Source organism: Hibiscus syriacus, unplaced genomic scaffold (assembly GCF_006381635.1).
Source record: "Hibiscus syriacus cultivar Baekdansim isolate YM2019G1 unplaced genomic scaffold, ASM638163v2 tig00112347_pilon, whole genome shotgun sequence".
NCBI classification, from domain to species: domain Eukaryota; kingdom Viridiplantae; phylum Streptophyta; class Magnoliopsida; order Malvales; family Malvaceae; genus Hibiscus; species Hibiscus syriacus.
In genome coordinates, this window is record NW_024063308.1 from 134829 (window position 1) to 157583 (window position 22755).

A 22755-nucleotide genomic window follows, 5' to 3' on the forward strand; every position below is an offset into this window, starting at 1 on the left:
ACCATCAAGCTATGAGCATAACTTGACGGACATTAAAAGGAGGAAAAGAGTACCTCAAAATTTTATTCCTGACATATCAATTACATCAATACAACCATACACAATCAAAATACTTCCTCAAAAATAACTCACAGTAATCTGCCAACTCATCTAAAACCTTCTCCCTAATTTAGAAATATTTTTCCACTCTATAGAACAACCTAGACTTCCTATACCAAACAATACAATATGCTAAACTACATACAGTTACTCAATTCCCCATTTTGCAAGCTCTCAGCCTTCCAATTACATCTCTGAATATGCCTTGGAATTACATTTTTATTCACCACCACTGCGCAAATTTCCTTGACCAAAGATTCGAACAAAGCTGGACAAGAACCAGGATTTTTAATCCACTCCAAAGCCTGCAAACAGTCTGATTCTAAAATCAATCTTCCTTTAGAACCCCACTCCCTCTCAAAGAAAAAACTTAATCCTGTTTTAATTGCAAGCAATTCAGCCAAAATAGAAAAGCCAAGCCCCACTTTTTCTGAGAAAGATCCCAACAGCTTACTATTCGAATCATGAATAAGACCACCTAAGCCACTCCTTCTCAAATGCTCCATCAACATTAATCTTCAAAACACCTGAGGGAGGAGGGGACCAAGCAGGAGAATAGGATATCGCCTTCTTAGCTTTCCAATGCAAATCCGCTAAAGATGGGGTCACTCACTAAGCCATCAAACTGCATATTAGCATAAGGGAATTTCGCCACAAACCATGAAACCAATCTAAATCTAACGAGAAATGACAGTTGAATTAAATCAAAATAATCTTTCTTGAAAACTATTTCATTCCTATACTTCCACATCGACCACATGATCGCGCCTGGTATTAACGACCATATGGGAGAGTAGCAAACTAACTCCATCCAAGCCACAATAAGATCAGCCGGATTACACGGCAACACCGCTATAACTTTCCAAAAACGCAAAAAGGAACACCAAATATCCCACACAAACTTACATGACACCATCAGATGCGAAACAATTTCTGGTTCGAGTCGACAAAGAAGGCACAAAACATCTTCCAAGCCTTCAACACCTCTTTTAGCAAGCTCCAATTTAACGACTAGCTTCTTATGAATTACTTGCCATACAAAGCCACTTTCGGGGGTGCCATCCCAATCCAAACCTCCTTCGTCCAAACATAATTTATAGGCTTCCGTTCATACATTAGCCTAACACAAGACTTTACTGAATAAATACCCTCCCCATTCCCCTGCCATATGCATCCATCATTTTCCTCACTGCTATTAATATTATGAAGCAATGACTTTAGCTTTAACCATTACTCTACCTCCCAATCAACGAGATTTCTTCTCAGAGGAATGTTCTAACACCATCCCGATTGATTTCGGCATCTAAAATCAGCAATCATTCCCTCCTTATTAACTGATAACGCAAACAATCTCGAAAATTGCACCTTAAGAGGGTAACCACCCAACCAGTTATCAAACCAGAACCTTAAAGATTCACCATTCACAACCTGAAATTTTAAATGATTTTGAAAGCACTGCCCAAACTCATCCTCCTTCTCACAATTGTTTAGTATTCCTTTCCAAATCCAAGATGCCCTATTCGTTGCTGTAAATTCAATCCGAATAGCTCTTGGATCTACAGTATACTTACTGCACACCAATCTTTTCCACCAAGTGTCCCTTTCTATCGCAAATTTCCAAGACCATTTCCCCATAAGTGCTTTATTTAGAAGATTCAAATCTAAAATACCAAGGCCTCCTAAATATTTAGGTTGACACACGGTTGACCATTTAACCCAATGAATCTTCTTCTTCTCTTCCGACTCTCCCCACAAAAACTTGGCCATAATCAAATTTAGCTTCTTCAAGACATGGGTTGGTATTATGAAAATTGACAGAAAATATATGGGCAAAGCATTGATTTTACTAGCACCACTTTCCCTGCTAAAGACAAGGATGTCGCTTTCTACCCGGTTAGTTTTTTGTAAAATCTTTGAACAACCGGCTCCCAAAGCACTGTTGAATTCTTCTTCGCACCAAGAGGCAGTCCAAGATACTCAATTGGAAACTCCCCCGCAGAACAACCAAGTTCGTCTGCCCATTCCTTCATAACAATCTCCTCCATATTAATTCTAACAATTATGCTATTTCCCGAATTCAACTATAGACCTGACATTAACTCAAAAATGCATAGCACTGTACTTATATTTTTCAGCTGACCCATAGAGGCATTGCAGAAAATTAATAGATCATCCGCAAACTGTTGATGTGATAACATGAAAGAATTCCCTGCCTTCCCGATTTCAAACCCGTAGAAAACCCCCAAATTTACTGCCTTAGACAACATCAAAATTCGTAATTCCCCGACTAGATTGAATAACAAAGGGGACAAAGAACACCCTTGCCGAAGCCCTCAAGCGATCCTAATCTCTTCCGTCGGTGACCTGTTGAGAAGAATAGAAATGGATGCTGACAAAATGCCCTTGAATATCCATGAACACCACCTCTTTACGAATCCCATCTTCTCCATAATCTTCAACAAAATCCCCTACTTGATAGAGTCATACGCCCTCCTAAAATCCACTTTAAACGCCACCCTTTTAGTCTTTTTTCATGCAGTGATCTATTTCTTCATTTGCCAAGAAAGAACAATCCATAATCTGCTTACCAGGGATGAAAGCAAACTGTGATGGCCCTACTATATCATTAATACACCCTCTCAATCTCCTAGCAAGAACCTTTGATAACATTTTATAAAGAACCCCACAAGGCTGATTGGCCTGTAATCATCCAAGCATTACGGGCTTGACTTCTTAGGAATGAACGTAATAAAGGAATGATTTATTCCATTCTCCCAATCCTTCCCCATATAGAAATCGTTAAACAGCTTCATCGAATGTAGATTCTGTGACACACCAATTTTCTCCTCTCGATTCAGATGCATATTAAAATCAACCCCTATGTAGAAAGGGACATTCAACTGCCCAATAAAAGCCATAAGTTCCCTGAGAAAGTCTTTTTTTTCGGACTCAACAGACGGCCCATAACATTTATAAAACAACACTGGACACCGGCTTCCTTAACCTCTCCCCAAATCGCAATAAACCTTATGTGAATTTGATGTTGCTTTAAAACAATAACATTTTCATCCCATAAACTTATCAAACCTCATGTTGTATTGATCGAAGGCGATACGACCATTCCCCGTAAATATTTCCCCCCAATCCTTCTCAACAACAACGAGCTCACTGACTCCATTTTCGATTCTTGAATGAACACAAAAGACGGCTTCTTCTCAACAATCAACCTTCTCACTGCTCTACCCTTCTCCTTTCAACCCAACCCCCTTACATTCCTTACTGAAGAGAGAGACTTAGATCTCGAACGATTTATATATCCCGATGATAAGCTCTCTCTCATCATTCTCTCTTGACTGCTTTAGGACACCTTCCCCTTCTATTGGATTCATCTCCCTTCGATTGGTTCTTTCATTAGACCCAATTAATCTGTTTTCAAATGTGACAGGGCTATTATCCAACCTTCTCGGCCCATTTTCTAATTCTCCAACTGAATAATTAATCAAAGGTCCTTCCTGGAGTTCCTCGTTGGCACCGTTCATTCTCTCTACATTCGGCAGGCCCACCATGCCATTAGGTCCTTCACCCGAGCCAGACATTAAAGAATCCTGACCCATAACAGCTGGAATATTAAAAACCCCTCTATTTCCAAGGAGACCACCGTTCTGACTCTCCTGCAGCCATGTTTCCACCCTTTCATGCTGGAATTGGTTTGACTGATGAACTTCCCTGTTCTCCTGCAACCCACCCTCTTGTTGATTCTGATCATCCTTCGAAGAGCTCCCCAATGAATCATCATCCTGCTCCTCTAATGAGTCAACTTCTGATTCGTTCCAAATACCATCTGTGAAGCTATCCTCCATCAGATCGACCCTAATCTTAATTTTATACGACCTCCCATTCGTGTTTATTGTAATGTATTCTGGAATATCAAATGGACTCGCCACCCTTAACACCAACCTTGCTGCACGGAAGTCTACTTTCCAGAGAGTCTCTTCTTAAATCTCAACCAACGATCCCCATCTCGATGCCAGTTCCGAAAAGAAGTCTTCACACCAGCAATTTAGAGGCACACTTATTAATTTGGCTGAGCAAAAAGCCATAGGCACTCCTCCCTCTTGATACACGGGGACCAACTTTTCAAGCTAGAATTCTAAATCCTTCGCTCTGTTCTCCATCGCTTTTTCCTCTCCTCCTACGATGGAAAGGTGATAATGCACGCCTTCTTTGCATAACCCCATGACGCCACTTTGACATTGAAACCGTCACTCTGTCATACCTTTTGGCTAAATTCCAATTCAACAATGGACTTAAGAATACCTGTATATGACAGCTTAATCCATTCCCTTTCTTCCACAGGTACATCAGATCGACCCTAATCTTAATTTTATACGACCTCCCATTCGTGTTTATTGTAATGTATTCCGGAATATCAAATGGACTCGCCACCCTTAACACCAACCTTGCTGCACGGAAGTCTACTTTCCAGAGAGTCTCTTCTTAAATCTCAACCAACGATCCCCATCTCGATGCCAGTTCCGAAAAGAAGTCTTCACACCAGCAATTTAGAGGCACACCTATTAATTTGGCTGAGCAAAAAGCCATAGGCACTCCTCCCTCTTGATACACGAGGACCAACTTTTCAAGCTAGAATTCTAAATCCTTCGCTCTGTTCTCCATCGCTTTTTCCTCTCCTCCTACGATGGAAAGGTGATAATGCACGCCTTCTTTGCATAACCCCATGACGCCACTTTGACATTGAAACCGTCACTCTATCATACCTTTTGGCTAAATTCCAATTCAACAGTGGACTTAAGAATACCTGTATATGACAGCTTAATCCATTCCCTTTCTTCCACAGGTATGAACATGTTCAGAGGACTCTTTCCTTCCCCATCACCATTCTTCTTCCTTCCTCCATCACCCACTTTGTCCTTCTTAATTCCCAATAATTACTCTTTGTAAGATCTATCATTACAAAACTTATTGAAAGATGTTGATTTATCCATTTCCATCCTTGGACTAACTCATGAACTCCTCTTTATATCCTCATTACCCCTTCTCCTTACCTTTTACGCTTCTCCTCTCTGATACTTTGCCACCGCAACAGTTATCCTCTTCCCATCAATCGTGGTTATTAAAACACACCACTTTGGCCTTGAACATATCCAACTTGGTTTCGAAATGGACGAAAGCAAACGTCGCATCCCTGTACTTTGGCCTTCTATTAACAAAAGGGATAAACACTATTAACCTTCCCATTGTTCTTAAACAGCTCCCATAAGGCACTCCTCGATACTCTTCTGCTCAGATTATCAACGAAAACACACCACTTTGCTCCAGTGGGGAGCAAAGCGTCAGTAGTACTCATGGACAACTTTTTGAAAGCTCACAGGAATAACAACAATTAACAATCTATGTCTCTTCCAGTTATGAATCAACATAAGTTGTTGAACCACTAGAAAAGCTGGTTGACGGAAAAGGAAATGTTCTGAAGGGGAACAAAGTTGCTGGGAAGGCCACTGCTAGATAAAGCTTTGTTTAAATACATAGAGGAAAACAACCAAAACTTGAAAACACTCTTGAAACTCGAGAGTTATTAAAACCTAAAATTAGAAAATTAAACGCTAAAGACTTAATCTAGAACAAGAGAAAGCAAAATATCATCAAAATACAGATAGTGTGTCAATAATATGAATCTGGTGGAATTATAACATATAGCAGAATGAAAGGACAAAACAAAATAGAAAAAACTATAATTCAGTTGAGGATTGAAATAAGAGAACCAAAAGCAAGGAGGTATGCTTGCTGATAGTGATAAGCCTTTTTTCTTCATAAGAAAATGGATATTGAATCTTTTTGACATTGTTACGATATTCTGACTTCTTACAATGATCCAATCTTCCCATTTACTTAACTAGTTGGTGATGCTCAAAATTACGTTGTTCATTTGGCTGCTATCATTGTTGTGGAAGCTTGCACTAGTAACTATTTGTACTTTGGATTTTTCATCTGCATTATTGCACCTATATTTTGCTACACCATTGGAAATATTGAGTTTTCACATTTTGCCTGCTATTTCTTCATGATTATTAGTCCTATAGAACCTTGTTGCATGGTCATTCTTTTTTCCTAAGGTTGACGGAGATAAGCTGAATATTATAATTTCCTAATTTTCTTAATATCATCATTGCAGCTGCTGGATCATCAAGCTAAACTGACCACTGGAACTATGTCATCGTTTTTCTTATTGCGACTAACGCAATTAGATTTCCTCAACATATTAATGAAGATGATCCAAGACTTATTTCCTCATCTACTTCAGACTTTGTCAGCTAGAAGCCTACCACTTGCCTGCATATCTAGTTCATTGAATAAACCCACTCCTCTTAACTTAGACTTGTCCTTACCTTCGGTTCAGGATATCAGATGGAATTTTTCACGGTTACTGTATTTATTCAATATTCAAATGGAGAAAAATATTGCCACGTTAGTGAAACTTACCATCCTTTTTTCCCATTTTTTTAACTCTTCTATGACTTTTGTCTGGACTTGGTAATAATGCATTATTGTTGGCCGTTCTCTAGGGCTATGACAAAAATTTGATAGTGATTAGTGCAAAAGTCAAGGTTCTGCAATCAAGAATGGCTAATTTGTGCAAGAATACTCAAATATAGGTCATGTATAGATGTCCCTCATTATGACCTACTTTATTAAGACTTTGAAGTGTGATCCCTTTTAATAAGCATGAACTTATCTTTAGAGTAAATTAATAGCATGCAACTTTGACAGGGATCAAAGAAGTTTTGGAAATACATGCTAGTTTACGTTGCCTCTGTCTTCTTTAATATATAAATAACTTTTTATTCCCTTCTGGAGTCTATATAGATTTATAGTTCAGAATTTATGTTTTAAGAATTGAATAATTCTCTTATCTCTATCATTTTTAGGTTTCTTGTGGTTCTCCTAGTAGCATGCTTCTCATTTGTTGTTATTGGCGGCTTCCTGTTCTTCAAGTTTAGGTAATGTATTTGAATAGCAGTTTATAAACGATTGTGGCAAGTTTATGGTATATGTAAAGTCAGGCTTTGCAGAGTTTTTTATGTTTAGTTTTGCTGCAATAATTTTTATGCTTTAGATTCTTCTCTGGAAAGATACATTTCCCCTCTATTTAGCCTCACTTTGTTGAAATCTATAATATGTTCACAACTAATGAGAAACGAGAGAAGAAATATGATGTTATACATGTGATATTGTTTATCTTGACATAGTACATGAACCAAGAATTCTTTCTATAATTGTAATGTTTCCTACTCTTTTTAGATTCACTATATCTTGAATCTACCGAAGGTCCTAGACTGTGAAAGATTGTCTAATGCAAGCATTTGTCATAGTGCATGTTGTTAATTTTAATTATTTCTCATTTGTGCATATGATTCCCCCATTAGACTGTTTATGATTTCTCATATGTTAGACTTTTGTGAATGCCTTGAACAACATAGGGGAAATACACAATCTCTCGAGGATTGCTTTTGGGAAGCGTGGGCATGCTTGTGTTCATCATCTACCCATTTAAGAGTGCGTGATTTGTTATGAACCTAATTTCGTTGTTTTAAGATATGATCACATTCATATTGCCTGTTTGATTGCAAAACTGGAAATTGAAAACATTATCATTTGAAAACCATATGAATGTGTTGAACTACAGCAAAGAACGCGTATTGAACGTGTTATTGGCTTCATTCTAGCTATATGGGGCATATTATTTTATTCTCGGTTGTTAAGCACAATGACAGAACAATTCAGAGTAAGCACTGCTATCTAGAGCAAATTTTACCTTTTCCATTTTATGAAGTTTCATATTATTTACCTTGTTTCCCATTAGATGCCCTTGACATTATCATATTGGTTCACAGACCAACATGCAAAAACTCAGGGAAGGTGCACAAATACAAGTTTTGGAGACTGATCATATAATCATTTGTGGTATGAACAGTCGCCTGGCTTTCATACTAAAGCAGCTAAATAAATATCACGAAATTGCTGTGCGCTTGGGTACTGCTACAGCCAGGTAAACCATTATGCATCCTTTTTCTATGAGTAGTTATTGGCTTATACATGCATTTTGCTTTTACAGGAAGCAAAGAATTCTTCTTATGTCGGATCTTCCAAGGAAGCAAGTTGACAAGCTGGCTGACAACATTGCCAAGGATCTTAACCATATTGATATCCTTACAAAGAGGTCTAAAAACAATGTCTGCTTTTCCCTAAATTTCCAAACTCCAACTATGTTTCCCTTTCATAGTCATTTCCATGCCTGAAAGTACGGTGATCATCTTAAGCAATCAGCAGGCAGTGAAAACATTTTTACATAAAATATAAATTATAAAATTTTGTTAATGATAAGACATCCTTTGTTCACGTTAGTTGAGGACCTTGTCTTATCGATCTAACTGAAGATATTATCCCGGAAAGAGCACAATATTTGTTATGTATGTTGTCTCTACTCTCTTGTATACATCTTATTCTAAAATTCTAGACTTTAGAATTTTCTATAAACGGTAGTGCACAAAGGAAAGCTTAGAGCTGTTACGTCTCAAGATCTTTCGAGTTCTTTGCACGTTTACATCTTCTTGTTCAATTTGTAAACTTTCGATCCACTTAGGTGTTCATGGAATAGATGCAAATTCTAATTGGTTGAGTTAGAATTGTCTATAAAAATTAAGCTTAGATTTCCTAAAAGTTGTGCCTGCTTTTGCAGTTGTAGCCTTAGTTTGACAGAATCATTTGAAAGAGCAGCGGCCAATAAGGCACGAGCCATTATTGTACTGCCCACAAAAGGAGACCAGTAAGTCCTCTATCAGCTTTAATGAAATTAGTTTATTATTTTTAACTGCTTTTGCTTTTATTTAATTTTCTGCGGGATGTGTATAGGAATTTGAATATATATTTGTCTTCTTTTGTGAGAGTTACATCACATCATTTTGGAGTATCTTAGTGGGGGACAAGATTTTATGTTAGGGAACCAACTTCTAAAATTTTAGGAGAGGATCAACTTATAAAATTTTAGGGGGTGAAAACAGATTATCAATATAAAATAATATCTAAAATATATGATAATTTAAATTTTTTAGTGGGGCGACTATCCTCGTCCTCTCCCCCCTCGGCCCATTCCTACTGGGACCTTGTTTCCTTAAAACTCTTTTAGGTTCAATGACCTCCATCCTACACGCACTCATGGTTGCTTTGCATAATGAGAGCTCATTCTGGCCTGCACACAACTATGGAGCAAAGTTTAACCGTTTTCTTCATTTTCAGATAATTAATTTAACTGAATTTTACATATAATATTAGTAGCCAGATTAATAGTAGTTTATAAAATCGAACTTAGCATTGCAGTGATTGAGACCCTTAGACTTGAGGGTTTAGAAAACTATGAAGAAGAATGGATTTTTTTTATTTTTTATTTCATTGGAGAATGAAGTAAAGATAATAGATACAGCAACTCTCATTTCTACCCAATTCTTTGCATGTTTCTTTTTAATTAGTCCATAAAATGGACAATTTTCTGCCGGGTAAGTTAAGTAACTACAGTTCGTTAACTGATTAGGTATGAAGTTGACACTGATGCATTTCTCTCTGTACTAGCACTTCAACCTATTCCTGAGATGGAATCCATCCCAACTGTTGTTGAGGTATATGCATTTGCATAGACATAGGATTAATATAATTCTACCAAGAAATTTTGAGTTTAATTTCAGGGTTTCTTTTCTGAGGCAGGTTTCAAACTCCAATACATGTGAGCTCTTGAAGTCGATCTCTGGATTGAAAGTGGAGCCAATTGAAAATGTTGCTTCTAAATTATTTGTTCAATGTTCTAGGCAAAAGGGGCTCATAAAAATCTACAGGCACTTGCTTAATTATCGAAGTACAATATGAGATCTTGTTGACATTTTTTATATTCTGATGTTGGGAAGACACTGAAAGCTTAAAGTAATATTTACATTAACTACGTAATAGCATACATTAAAGGCAATTTATATCAAATTTCGAGTCTTGTTCATATGATTATGTAGAATTATTTGGAGTTTAGTTTGAATGCATATTTGTCTGCATGTTAGAGGGCCGAAATTAAGGAAATCTAGAGTCAAACAGATCAATATTCAGTTCCATATATTAAGGGATTCTGGTAGCTTGTTACCATATCCTTATATATTTATTTCCTGTTTATTTCTTTCTGTTTTAGATAGATTTGATCCTATTCTAGGTAAGTTGTATATATCCCTAGAAATTAGGTGTTTCAGCATATATATTTAGGGAACATGTAACCTGTTTGATTATTGGAAAAAAAAAAGGTATTCCTCTACTTTCAACATGGTATCAGAGTATACTCTGAACCCTAAATCCCTCATATAACCAAATACGGGAGAAGTGACTCAACTGCTTCCGTGTCCCAAATCACCTCCAACCAGGTAGCCATGGCCTCCAGTAACAGTAGTGGAGATAGCAATCCCATGCCCATTACAGGACACAACTGAATGGGAACAACTATCTCCAATGGTCCCACTCTGTTATGATGTTCATATGCAAGAGGAAAGGATGATTATCTCAAAGGAGTGGCTGCCAAGCCAAGCCAGGATGATGAGTTCAAAATCTGGAATTCCGAGAATAATATGGTCATGTCATGCTCATCAATTCCATGACAAATGAAATCGGAGAGAACTTTCTACTCTACAGAACAGCAAGGGAAATCTGGGAGGCTGCAAAGGAAACGTATTCCAACAATGAGAATACATCTGAGTTGTTTGAAGTGGAGAGTGTTCTCCATGACTTCCGTCAAGGAGATTTAACAGTAACCCAGTACTTCAATACACTCAACCGCTATTGGCAACAACTGGACTTGTTCGAGGAGCACAATTGGAGCTGCCTAGATGATGGAATCAGGTATAGACAGATCATTGAACGGAAGAGAATATAAGTTTCTGATTGGATTAAATAAAATCTAGATGAAGTAAGAGGAAGAATCTGGGATCCAAACCTCTACTTAATATCCGGGAGGCTTTTTCTGAAGTCAGGAGAGAGGAGTCGAAAGAAATCATGATGGGCTCTCAAGAACCAATGACAAGTCTTGAGAGCTCAGCCCTTGCTGTTAGAGGGAACTCCTACACAACAATGACACCAAACCAAAGAAGGACGCCCTTGGTGTGATCACTGCCGCCGACCTGGTCACACCAGAGACACTTGCTGGAAAATTCATGGTAAGCCTGCAGATTGGAAGTCTTCTCGGTCTGCCAACGACAAAGAGGGGCGAGGCAATTTGCCTCAATGGATGACAAACCTTCACCTGAACCCACTCCATTCAGCAAGGAACAATTAGAGGTTCTACAGAAGCTGTTCAACCAGTCTTTGCATGCCCAAACCTCCACTGTGGTTGGTACTGGGTCCTTAGCCCAAAAAGGTAATTTTTTAAGCGCTCTCAGTGTTAAAAAATAGACGTCAAATCCATGGATTATAGATTCTGGAGCTTCAGACCATATGACTGGAAATGAGGACCTATTTTCTACCTACAGTCCATGTGATAAACACTTAACGGTCAGAATAGCCGATGGTTCACTCTCAAAGTGGTTGGTACAGGTTCTTTAAAGTATCAGAGAATATACACTTGAATCAGTCCTTGTGCCAAATTTGAATTGCAATTTACTGTCCATTAGTAAACTTACTCGAGACCTGAATTGTGTGACTAAATTTGGTTCAACCATGTGTGAATTTCAGGTCTTGGACTCGGGGAAGACGATTGGCAGTGCTAAAATGTGCTCAAGACTCTATCTTCTCGAGGTTACAAATCCTCCTCAAGGCACAACTTATCAGTCCGATTGTCTAGTGTCTGGTAATCCTACTTCTTTTTCTGTCAGTTGTTCTAATAATGATAGTGCAATCATGTTATGGCACTATAGATTAGGCCATCCGAATTTCTTGTATCTTGAGAAGCTGTTTCCTTCTCTATTTCATAATAAAAATCCAAATGAGTTCAAGTGTGAAATTTGTCAATTCTCTAAACATGTCCGTAATTCTTATCCCAACCAATCTTACAAAGAATCCCATCCTTTTTCAATGATTCATAGTGATGTTTGGGGGCCATCTAAACTAAAAATGTGACTGGTTCCCGTTGGTTCATTACATTTATTGATGATCACACTCGCTTACATGGGTCTTTCTCATGAAAGAAAAATCAGAGGCAGGTCAGATTTCAAAAACTTCAACACCATGATACAAACTCATTCCAAGCCAAAATCCAAATTCTGAAAACTGACAATGCCAAAGAATACTTCAAGTTCATACTCAATGATTATCTCTTGAGTCATGGCATCATTCATCAAGCTCATGTGTCAACACCCCTCAGCAAAATGGAATGCTGAAAGGAAAAATCGGCACCTTCTAGATGTTGCAAGATCTCTTATGTTTTCTACTCATGTACCGAAACATTTCTGGGGTGAAGCTCTCACTGCAGCATACCTCATAAACCGGATGCCATCTAGGATTCTCAACTTTCAAAGTCCTTGTCAAACCTTACTTCAGTTTTTACCAAATACACGTCTCATCAACACTATTCCCTTCAAGGTTTTCGGGTGTTCAGCCTTTGTTCATGTCCATCAACATAAAAGGGATAAATTTGATCCTAGAGCACTTAAGTGTATCTTCCTTGGGTACTCTCCAACTCAAAAGGGGTATAAGTGCTACTCTCCGGTCACTAAACAGTACTACCACTCCATGGATGTTACATTTTTTGAGCACCAGCCCTACTACCCCAAATTTGATATTCAGGGGGAGACCAATTTTACCCAGGAATATCAAATTTGGGATATTGATGAATCAGTTCAGCTCTCTCCAAATTCTAACTCTATTTCTCCTCAACAACATCTCTCCCTAGAATCTTCATACCAAAATCTAGACATTAGTAAATCAACAACTAATAATGAGTTGATTACCTATTCACGGAGGAGAAAGAACCAAAAGGAGATGGAACCTCCAGCACCTCTGCAGCAAAACCAAGAATCTGATCCTAGTCCAAGATCTTGTGAAGATCCAGCACCTCTGCAGCAAAACCAAGAATCTGATCCTGGTCCAAGATCTTGTGAAGATCCTTTAGGTAATCCTAATCCTGAGCCCTCACAGAGTAAACTGGTGATGACAGTGACTATCCTATTGCCGTGAGGAAAGGGGTTAGAACTTGCACAAAACATCCTATATACACCTTTATATCATATGAAGGCCTGTCACCAAAATTCAAGTCGTTTGTTGCCAACCTCGACAGCACTCAGGTCCCAAATAACATACAAGAAGCTCTTGGATCTCCTGAGTGGAAAGCTGCTGTGCTTGAAGAAATAAATGCCTGGAAAAGAATGGCACCTGGGAAATATCAAATTACCATCGGGAAAAAGGCCAGTAGGATGCAAATGGATATTCTCAATCAAGTACAATGAAGATGGAAGTGTTAATCGTTTCAAGGCACGGCTAGTGGCAAAGGGATTCACTCAATCATATGGAATCGACTATGAAGAAACATTTGCCCCAGTAGCCAAGTTAAACACAGTTCGGGTTCTCCTATCACTAGCTGCAAATCTTGATTGGCCCCTTCACCAACTAGATGTCAAGAATGCTTTTCTAAATGGGACTTAACTGAGGAAGTTTACATGGAAATCCCTCCAGGATTTGAGACACCGAAAACTGACAACAAAGTTTGCAAACTTAAAAGATCATATACGGGCTCAAGCAATCACCAAGAGCTTGGTTTGAGAATTTACCAAGGTAATAAAGAATCATGGCTATTCTCAATGTCAACAGATCACACCTTGTTTGTCAAACACTCATTTGCAGGAAAACTGGCTATCCTCATTGTATGTGGATGACATTATCCTAACAGGAGATTATGAGGAAGAAATCACACTACCAAAGGTCTTCTAGCTAAGGAATTTGAAATCAAGGACCTTGGACAGCTCAAATACTTCCTAGGCATGGAAATTGCAAGGTCAAGAAAGGGAATCTGTGTTTCCCAAAGAAAATACGTACTGGATCTTTTAAAAGAAACTGGGATGCTTGGATGTAAGCCAGCGGACACACCTATGGATTCAACAACAAAATTAGGCACTAAAGAAAATTGTGCACCGGTGGATAAAGGCAGATACCAAAGGCTAGTAGGTAAATTAATCTACCTTTCTCACACACGACCAGACATTGGTTTTTCAGTCAGCATGGTAAGTCAGTTTATGAACAATCCAAATGAAGAACATATGGAGGCGGTGTATAGAATCCTAAGGTATCTGAAGCTAACACCAGGGAAAGGATTATTTTTTGAGAAGAATCAAAGAAGAGACATAGAGGTGTTTAGTGATGCAGATTGGGCAGGATCAATACAAGACCGAAGATCAACTTCAGGGTATTGTACTTATGTGTGGGGAAATCTAGTCACATGGAGAAGTAAGAAGCAATCAGTGGTGTCAAGGAGCAGTGCAGAAGTGAATTTCGGGCAATGGCCCATGGTATTTGTGAGGAATATGGCTAAGAAGGGTACTAGAGGAATTAAGAATTTCTAGTGGAGAACCTATGAAGATGTTCTGTGATAACCAATCAACAATCAGCATTGCCAAGAATCCAGTCCATCATGACAGAACTAAGCATGTGGAGATTGATCGGCACTTCATAAAGGAGAAGATAGAGGAAGGGATGATCAAAATGCTATATGTACCCACATGTCTTCAAACAGCCGACATTCTTACTAAGGCTCTACCAAGAAAGACTTTTGATGATCTAAGTTCCAAGCTGGGGTTAATTAACATTTACCATCCAGCTTGAGGGGGAGTGTAGAATTATTTGGAGTTTAGTTTGAATGCATATATGTCTGCATGTTAGAGGGCCGAAATTAAGGAAATCTAGAGTCAAACAGATCAATATTCAGTTCCATATATTAAGGGATTCTGGTAGCTTGTTACCATATCCTTATATATTTATTTCCTGTTTATTTCTTTCTGTTTTAGATAGATTTGATCCTATTCTAGGTAAGTTGTATATATCCCTAGAAATTAGGTGTTTCAGCATATATATTTAGGGAACATGTAACCTGTTTGATTATTGGAAAAAAAAAAAAGGTATTCCTCTACTTTCAACAGATTATGCTGTAGTTTTCTGCTCCAAGGCTAATCAAGATCTTGTTTTTGCAGAAAGAGTATTCAATCTTTGCCAGTTTCCTAGATTAACAGGATTTACATATAGACAAATACGGAAGGGTTTCCAAGAGGTAATGCTTTTTGCTAAAACTTATTTTTACCAGTATGAAGAACTTCCAAGCTGTTTTTTATGTTGATTTCTTTTCAGGCGGTTGTTTGTGGTCTTTATCGGGGTGGTAAGATAAACTTCCATCCAGCAGACAATGAAACTCTTCAGGAAACTGACAAAGTACGTAGACAGTATGAGGTTTTGAACTTCTTTTACATTCATTTACCTCGATGTTTTAAAGTTGAGATTGAAAATTTTGGCATTATGAAATGTTATTGTAGAAAAATAATTATTTCTCCAAATCACTACATAAAAGAGGGAATAACACTAATAATTCAAGAGTATCATGCTTGTTCGTAATCTTCTGCATATTGACTTCATTATGTTTTCTGCACTGCAGTATATTCAAGGAGTGAAATATAAACTTTCGTGTTAACAGAAATATATGTAGCAACCTTGATAGTTTCATAGTGATATGACTACGGATGAAGATTTTTCTTGAAAATTACTTCTTTACTGAAATTTCTAGGCGGTTTATTCCTTATCTGATTATATTGTATGCATCCTGCCATATTTCTCTTTTATCCGTGTAGGTATTACTAATTGCACCTATTCATAGGACAACTAAACAACAACTTGCATTGTTGGATGTAAGAAACGAAACCGAGACATTACAAAGTCCAGAAGTTTTCAAAACAAATGATGATACCTTAGCTCCTGCTTTAGAATTGAGAAAAGAACAGCTTTTAAAGATTGTGAAACGTGCCAAAAAGCTGGGAGCGAAGGTATGCTCACTAAAGAGACAAGTGTTGCAAGTGACAGCATCAATTGAATGTTCTGTAAGTCCTCTTGTATACTCTCATGTTTGCATAGCAGGCATCAGACCAGAGTTTAGGACACAAAGAATGCATACTTCTTATTGGATGGCGCCCAGATGTTGTACAAATGATTGAAGAGTATGATAATTATCTCGGCCCTGGAAGTGTGTTGGTATGCTTTTGGATTCTTTGTCTAAAATTTCAACCATGACCCTTCCCTAGTATCTTGTCTTGGAATTCAGTTATAAAGAGTTATGTACTTCATAGTTTTCAAGATGGACGTGTACCTTTAAGTTCTGCATCGAGTTGCATATTCTTAGAGGGAATGCTTGTTTTACCCCCTTAAGTCATGTTACTTCTTGATGGAAAACAACTTTCATGCATTTGCAAATGTTAATTTTAGACTATTTGTGAGCTATCCGCACTTGGCAGGAAATATTATCGGATGTCCCACTAGAAGAAAGGAAGAGAGCAAGCAGCATGTCTGGTCAAAGAAAACTAAAAATGTCCAGGTTATCCATAGGGTATGGGTCCCTTCCATTGATCATGCCAAACTTCTTGATACTTTTTATCTGTGTTCAGAATGACAGTAACACTGAGCCTTTTATCATTTCCTTCTAAACTGTCTATATTTTCATGCATTGCAGGTTGGAAACTCCATGAACTATGATACCTTAGAGGAAACCATAATGAACATACAAAATTTTATCAAGAAAGTGAATCAAATTCCTTTGTCTATAGTTGTGATTTCCAATAAAGAATGGCTTCTTGGAGGTATTGATAGAGAATGCTTCTGTTGGTAAATTAATCGTTAGGCTAACTATTTTCTTTTCAGATCCGTCTAGGGCTGACAAACGATCGGCATACTCTCTCTTCTTGCTGAAAATATCTGCAACAAACTCGGAGTGACGGTGAGTTATGGTTTAATATTATCTTTGATAAACTCCTCATATATATAAAAGAAAAGTATTAGAACATATTTGAGAATTGAGTTAACATTATCTTTGTTAATATTATCTTTGTATCAATATTTGAGAATTGAGTTAACAGTTCCGATAGTTCTGCAGGTGCAAAATCTAGTTGCGGAGATTAGTGACTCAAAAATGGGCAAACAAGTAATCCTTTTGGTGACATTTGAGAATTACTTGCTTATGATATTTTATTCTCTTAAGGTTTTTCACATATTTTATCCATAAAACTCTGCAGATTACAAGAATCAAGCCATCAGTGACTTACATTGCGGCAGAGGAAGTGATGAGTCTTGTAACAGCTCAAGGTCTTGAAGTTACAGTTGCCATAGTTGTATTTGTTCTGTTTCCATATTCTGATCTTAGAAATAGCTTTATGTTGTGCATGACAGTGGCAGAAAACAGTGAACTCAATGAAGTGTGGAAAGAAATTTTGAATTCTGAAGGTGATGAAATATATGTAAAGGTAATGGATGATATGTCAACACTATAGCTTCATGTTTGAACTTACCGAAAACGAATCGGACAATGAAGTCTTTAAGGAGTAGGTTAGCCTTGGTCGATTTATCATTAAAGGAAAATGTTCTGCAAAACAAAGATTGTTGAAGAAGTCGGGTTTTTAGCCTAGTTGGTTATATAGGTACTAGGAATTCAACAAATTTAGCATCCTTTTTCTTATTCCTAGATTACAACCTTAGTGGTAAAAGGGAGTATTACTCTAAGAATGTCCCGGTATCGAGCAGTTGCTTCTGCAGGGTGTGCGTGCGTTGTCAATGGTTAAGATTACGAACAAATACCCATGTTTCTTTACAGGATATAAGCTTATACATGAAAGAAGGGGAGAACCCATCGTTCTCAGAGCTATCCGAAAGGGCACGTCTGCGACGAGAAGTCGCCATAGGATACCTCAAAGACAACAAAACGGTACATTATACTTCATCTTTGTTATTAACCACGTTTTGTTTAAAGATTTTGCTTATAAGTGCACTAAGATATCTAGCTTTTAAAGTTACCATACATAAGTGCATTAGAAATGAAGTTATCAACCACTGGTCCCACTGCATTGTTTAACAATGCCACACCTAATCCATTGTTGCAGGTTATTAATCCAACTCCCAAATCGAAGCCTCTCTCCCTAGAAATCACTGATTCATTAATCGTTATATCCGAGTTCGAAGGAGAGCAACCTATTGTTGTGTAAAAGCAACTAGACTGCAGGTCATTTTTGTTCATCTTTGCATTTTCTTTTTCTCGGTAATGTTCATGGTTGTAAGCTTCATAAACTCTTTGATGAATTGCATACTTTTGAGTTGAACCATCATCTTTTAGTTTCACATGTGAAACTGATTAGGGTTGGGGAAAGAGAAACTTGAATTTTGGACCTCTTGTGATGTCTAAATTTGTGGACATAAAAAAACATGTATTTTCATTTTTGGCAAAAAAGAAAGAAAATGTTGTATTTAATGTTTGTAAATCTGAATATAAATTCAAGTTGACGAATTATATTTTATTTTCTTAATTAAAAAGAGTGAAATAAAGTTAAATTCGAATAAATTTATTGGAGTTAAATTTAAGAAAAAATAGTTAAAGTAAACGACAATTATTTGGTTTAGTGAAATGTGACACTAGATGTGACACTAGATCCAACAAGTAAGATCAAATGTTCAAATCCTGACATTTGTGAACGGAGCATATTGAGTTGTTAAGGTCATCCTCATATTAGGAAGTTGCAGTACTCGATCTGGATTAATAAATATAAATTGAAAATATGTAATTATAAAAAAATAGTTAAAGTAAAAACATTGTAAACAATATTGAATGAATTTCAAGTTAGAGCATATGAATATAAATTTAAGATTATGTTTTTATTATTATTTTAAACAAAATTAAAATATAAATAAAATATTTTAGATTTAATATTTTAATTTCATAAGATAACAAAACTATTATTTTGGAACAATTTTAAAATATTATTGTTTTTATAGATATTTAAAGAGTTTTAAGGATTATACATATTTGTTTATTTTACAAATTTTATAAAATATTTGATTTTTTTTTATAAAAATCATTTTGTATATTTTTCAAACTATCAAGATAAAATCCTAAAATTTAATTAAACTTGATTTTTTTAAAAATCATATATTTTGAATAACTCAATTGAAAATTTAAAAATAGTGACAAACGATTATGACAGCGGTTAGTTAGTAAAACTACCAAATCCAAACCTTTGCCGCCGGAATGCAACACCACCACCAAAATCCACCACCTTACACCACCACTGCCGCCTCCGCCGTCCCTAAAGACCACTCCAAATGCAATCCTTACTTAATCGTAGCAACCTTCTTCATTTCCCTCTTCTTTATCCTCTCCCTTCTTTCCACCTCTGCCTCCCAATCACTCACAATCCGACGGGACCCGGCTCTATTCCCCAACCGACCCGTCTCTCGAACCAACATCCCCACCCCTCCCTCCATTGCTTACCTCATATCAGGATCTGCCGGTGACTCGGTTCGGATCCTCCGCCTCCTCTTCGCTTCATATCACCCCAGAAACCACTACCTTCTTCACCTTGACCTGTCTGCTACCCAGACTGAACGTGACCAATTGGTCGTCGCTGTCCTATCGGTGCCTATTTTTAGAGCTGCGCAAAATGTCAACGTTATAGGTAAGGCAAATTATGCTTACCGAAAAGGGTCTTCAACGATCTCTTCCACGCTTCACGGTGCCTCCATTTTGCTACGTTTGTCTTCGAATTGGGATTGGTTTATCGCTCTCAATGCTGGCGATTACCCTATTGTTACTCAAGATGGTACACCTAAAATTTTGATTTGGGATTAATTTTGGGTTTGTGTTTTCTTTTCTTTCATTTGATAGATTTTCATTTCTGGTTATTTATGGATGTTGCAGATCTTCTTCACATTCTGTCATACCTTCCTAAAAATCTCAACTTTGTAAATCATAGCAGTTACATTAACTGGAAAGAGTATGTTAACTCCACCTATAATTCATTTATTCTGCTATCTGGACATATGGATACAAAAAACCAAACTAGTGTCTTTTTAGGAATCTGTGTTTATATTTTTCATTCTTAATCCGATTATGATTTTGCTCTTATACTGGAAGTTTATAGCAACGTAGTTTGGGAATATGTGTAACATACTTGTAGTTAAGTTGGTGTGGTTTAAGTTGATGAATGTTGATTAATATTAGTCTTATGTGTTGGGCGTTGTTTATTATAGGTCCAAGAGATTGAAACCAATAATTGTTGATACGGGGCATTATCTTTTGGAAAAGGATGAGGTATTTTATGTTACTCAGAAGCGGGTATTGCCCAATGCATTCAAGTTGTTTTCAGGTATGTGTTCGTGCCTGGCTTCTTTCTGTCGAGTTTTTGGGTACTTTTGTTATTTATTATTATTATTTCTAAGTCTTGGAAAAAACATTGTAGAAAATGTGATACTCATGTCTACCGTGTTCATTCTTAATTACTAGAGTAGCTAGACAATGAACAAAGTGAGCTTAGATTTAGAGTGGTGGACCTGCAAACACAGAATGATTCAGATTTTGATTTGAATCTGTAGTTTTTATAGTTTTTTGAGATCACAAAATTTGCATGGTTAAGCGTAGCTGCAGCTATCAATGTAGTACCTCTGTATGGACTTGGAGGCACTGAGAGGTGCTACAAGAATGTTATTTCTAGTCCATGTGACTGTTAGGACCTATCAGCTTGAATGATAATCTTGTTGGAGGTGAAGTAACGTTTTGTATAAGTAAACTTGTTGAGAGAAGTGCGAGAGATGGAGAAGGCAAAGCAATAGAAAAATTGAAAAATGAAAAATTTTGAATCCTTTAGATTGAACTGGGATTCAGCTCCCCCTCCATTATTTTTTGTCCGTTATTATCGAATACTTGTTTAATCACCATTCACAACATGACTTCACGTTTAATGGATGGGTCCTATTCATTTGAATAGTGATGATCAAAACCCTTTGAACTTGGATATATTCTCCTCCTTGCCAGTTTTTAAATTCCACCATTTTGATTTTTGTTGCTGGCTGGAATTGTTATGGACTATAAAATTAGTATCACTAGCAACAACTTTTTTGTTAATTGAAAAGATTCTATGTATTTAAATTGCACTTAAATCATAGTCCTCTCTATGTTTATGTAGTGGCAACCTGAGCTTGGTGCGTATAGGCAGTTCTATCTGCCTCTCAGCTGAACCTTGAGGATAGATCTATTGGTGGATGGCCTAATGTGTTATTTACCTTCTACTTACATCATACATTTGCTGATTTTTTTAATTTTTCAATATCCGATTGCAATTTGACTAAATAGAAATTAAAAGGAAAAGAGGAAAGGAATTTATAAAAAATAAACTTTCCATGCATTTATTAGGGTCAAGTTTTTAAGTGGAAGCAATCTTTTCTGCCCTAAAAGAAAGCCTTGCTACCATCTTGTCTTGTTAGTAGTGACCAACATGGTAATTCTATCCATTTGCAAAACAATTAAAGATGTTATGAGACTGTTGTAGGAGATTGCATATGTTCCATGTATCGTCGTACAGCAATAATGGTATAGTAAGTTGGTTGCAGGACCCCACCCTTTTCTTTGGAAAATTTCTCTATCACTGAAATGCTCATGTAGAACAAGTCTTCGATGATCATTATTCTAGACAACCGCCGTGACATAAAGTTCCCCTTATGTCGAGAGTTGTTTGGTTTCCATCATCTACATCCGTTCAATTAATTTTTAATGGCTTCATAAATGACTGATTTGCTCTGAGAAGATTACTTCCTTTGTTGTTTATATAACTGGTGTATTCATAGAAGATATCACATGCACTTCCTTTTGTTGAGATCACATCTTTTGCAGGTTCAACATTCACAATGTTAACTCGTACTTTCATCGAGTTCTGCATCCTTGGTACAGACAATCTTCCAAGGACTTTGCTAATGTATTTTGGCAAATATGCCATATCCTTTCACCAATTATTTCCCTACCATCCTTTGTAACACTGACAAGTTCAAGCGTACTGTTATAAACCATAACCTACAGTATGTAACCTCCAATGTATCCTCTTCGAAGAAGCCTTCCTTAACCAATTCTGCAGAATTTGATGCTATGATTCAGAGTGGAGATGCCTTTGCGGCAGAGTTCCAGTTTGACGATCCGGTACTTGACCGTATCGACAGAAAAATTTTGAAACGCAAACCCGGGAGAGTTGTACCAGGTGGATGGTGCTTAGGTGTTCCTAAAAACGATACATGTTCATTGTGGGGGGATGCTGATATCTTGAGGCCTGGTCCAGGAGCAAAAAGGCTTGAAAAACGTATTGTTCGATTACTTTCAGATACTAGGTTTCGGTCCCGGCAATGTCTGGATGAATGATCTGAATCAGTTTGCATGGAGATTTATGAAATTGGAGAAGTAAAAGGTAACTGAAAATGATGATGAATAATAAACAATCATGAAACCTGTCTAGTCTTTGCTTGCTTTTGGGCCCTTGTGGCGGCATGGCCTCTCCGGTGGAAGGTGGGCATGCCAGTTGTCTTGAAAACTTATATCCAACCTTGGTCGAGAGTGAGAATTGGATTGAATCG

At 37.3% G+C, this 22755-nt stretch overlaps 1 protein-coding gene and 1 pseudogene across 1 annotated transcript; both read left to right on the top strand.

Moving 5' to 3' along the window:
- Nucleotides 1–6332: 6332 nt before the first annotated feature.
- On the top strand, nt 6333–18552 carry LOC120178321 (putative ion channel POLLUX-like 2). The gene is given in 23 exon segments (XM_039184192.1): nt 6333–6585; nt 7047–7118; nt 7599–7674; nt 7805–7903; nt 8013–8167; nt 8234–8338; nt 8858–8944; nt 9707–9791; nt 9877–10024; nt 15312–15388; nt 15466–15546; nt 15960–16151; nt 16240–16356; nt 16617–16656; nt 16659–16708; nt 16832–16958; nt 17020–17052; nt 17055–17095; nt 17252–17299; nt 17391–17460; nt 17545–17618; nt 17966–18076; nt 18252–18552. Coding segments are annotated over 23 exon segments (2193 nt in total). The 5' UTR covers nt 6333–6382; the 3' UTR covers nt 18354–18552.
- Nucleotides 18553–19348: 796 nt separating this feature from the next.
- On the top strand, nt 19349–22752 carry LOC120178315 (annotated as a pseudogene).
- Nucleotides 22753–22755: the final 3 nt, after the last annotated feature.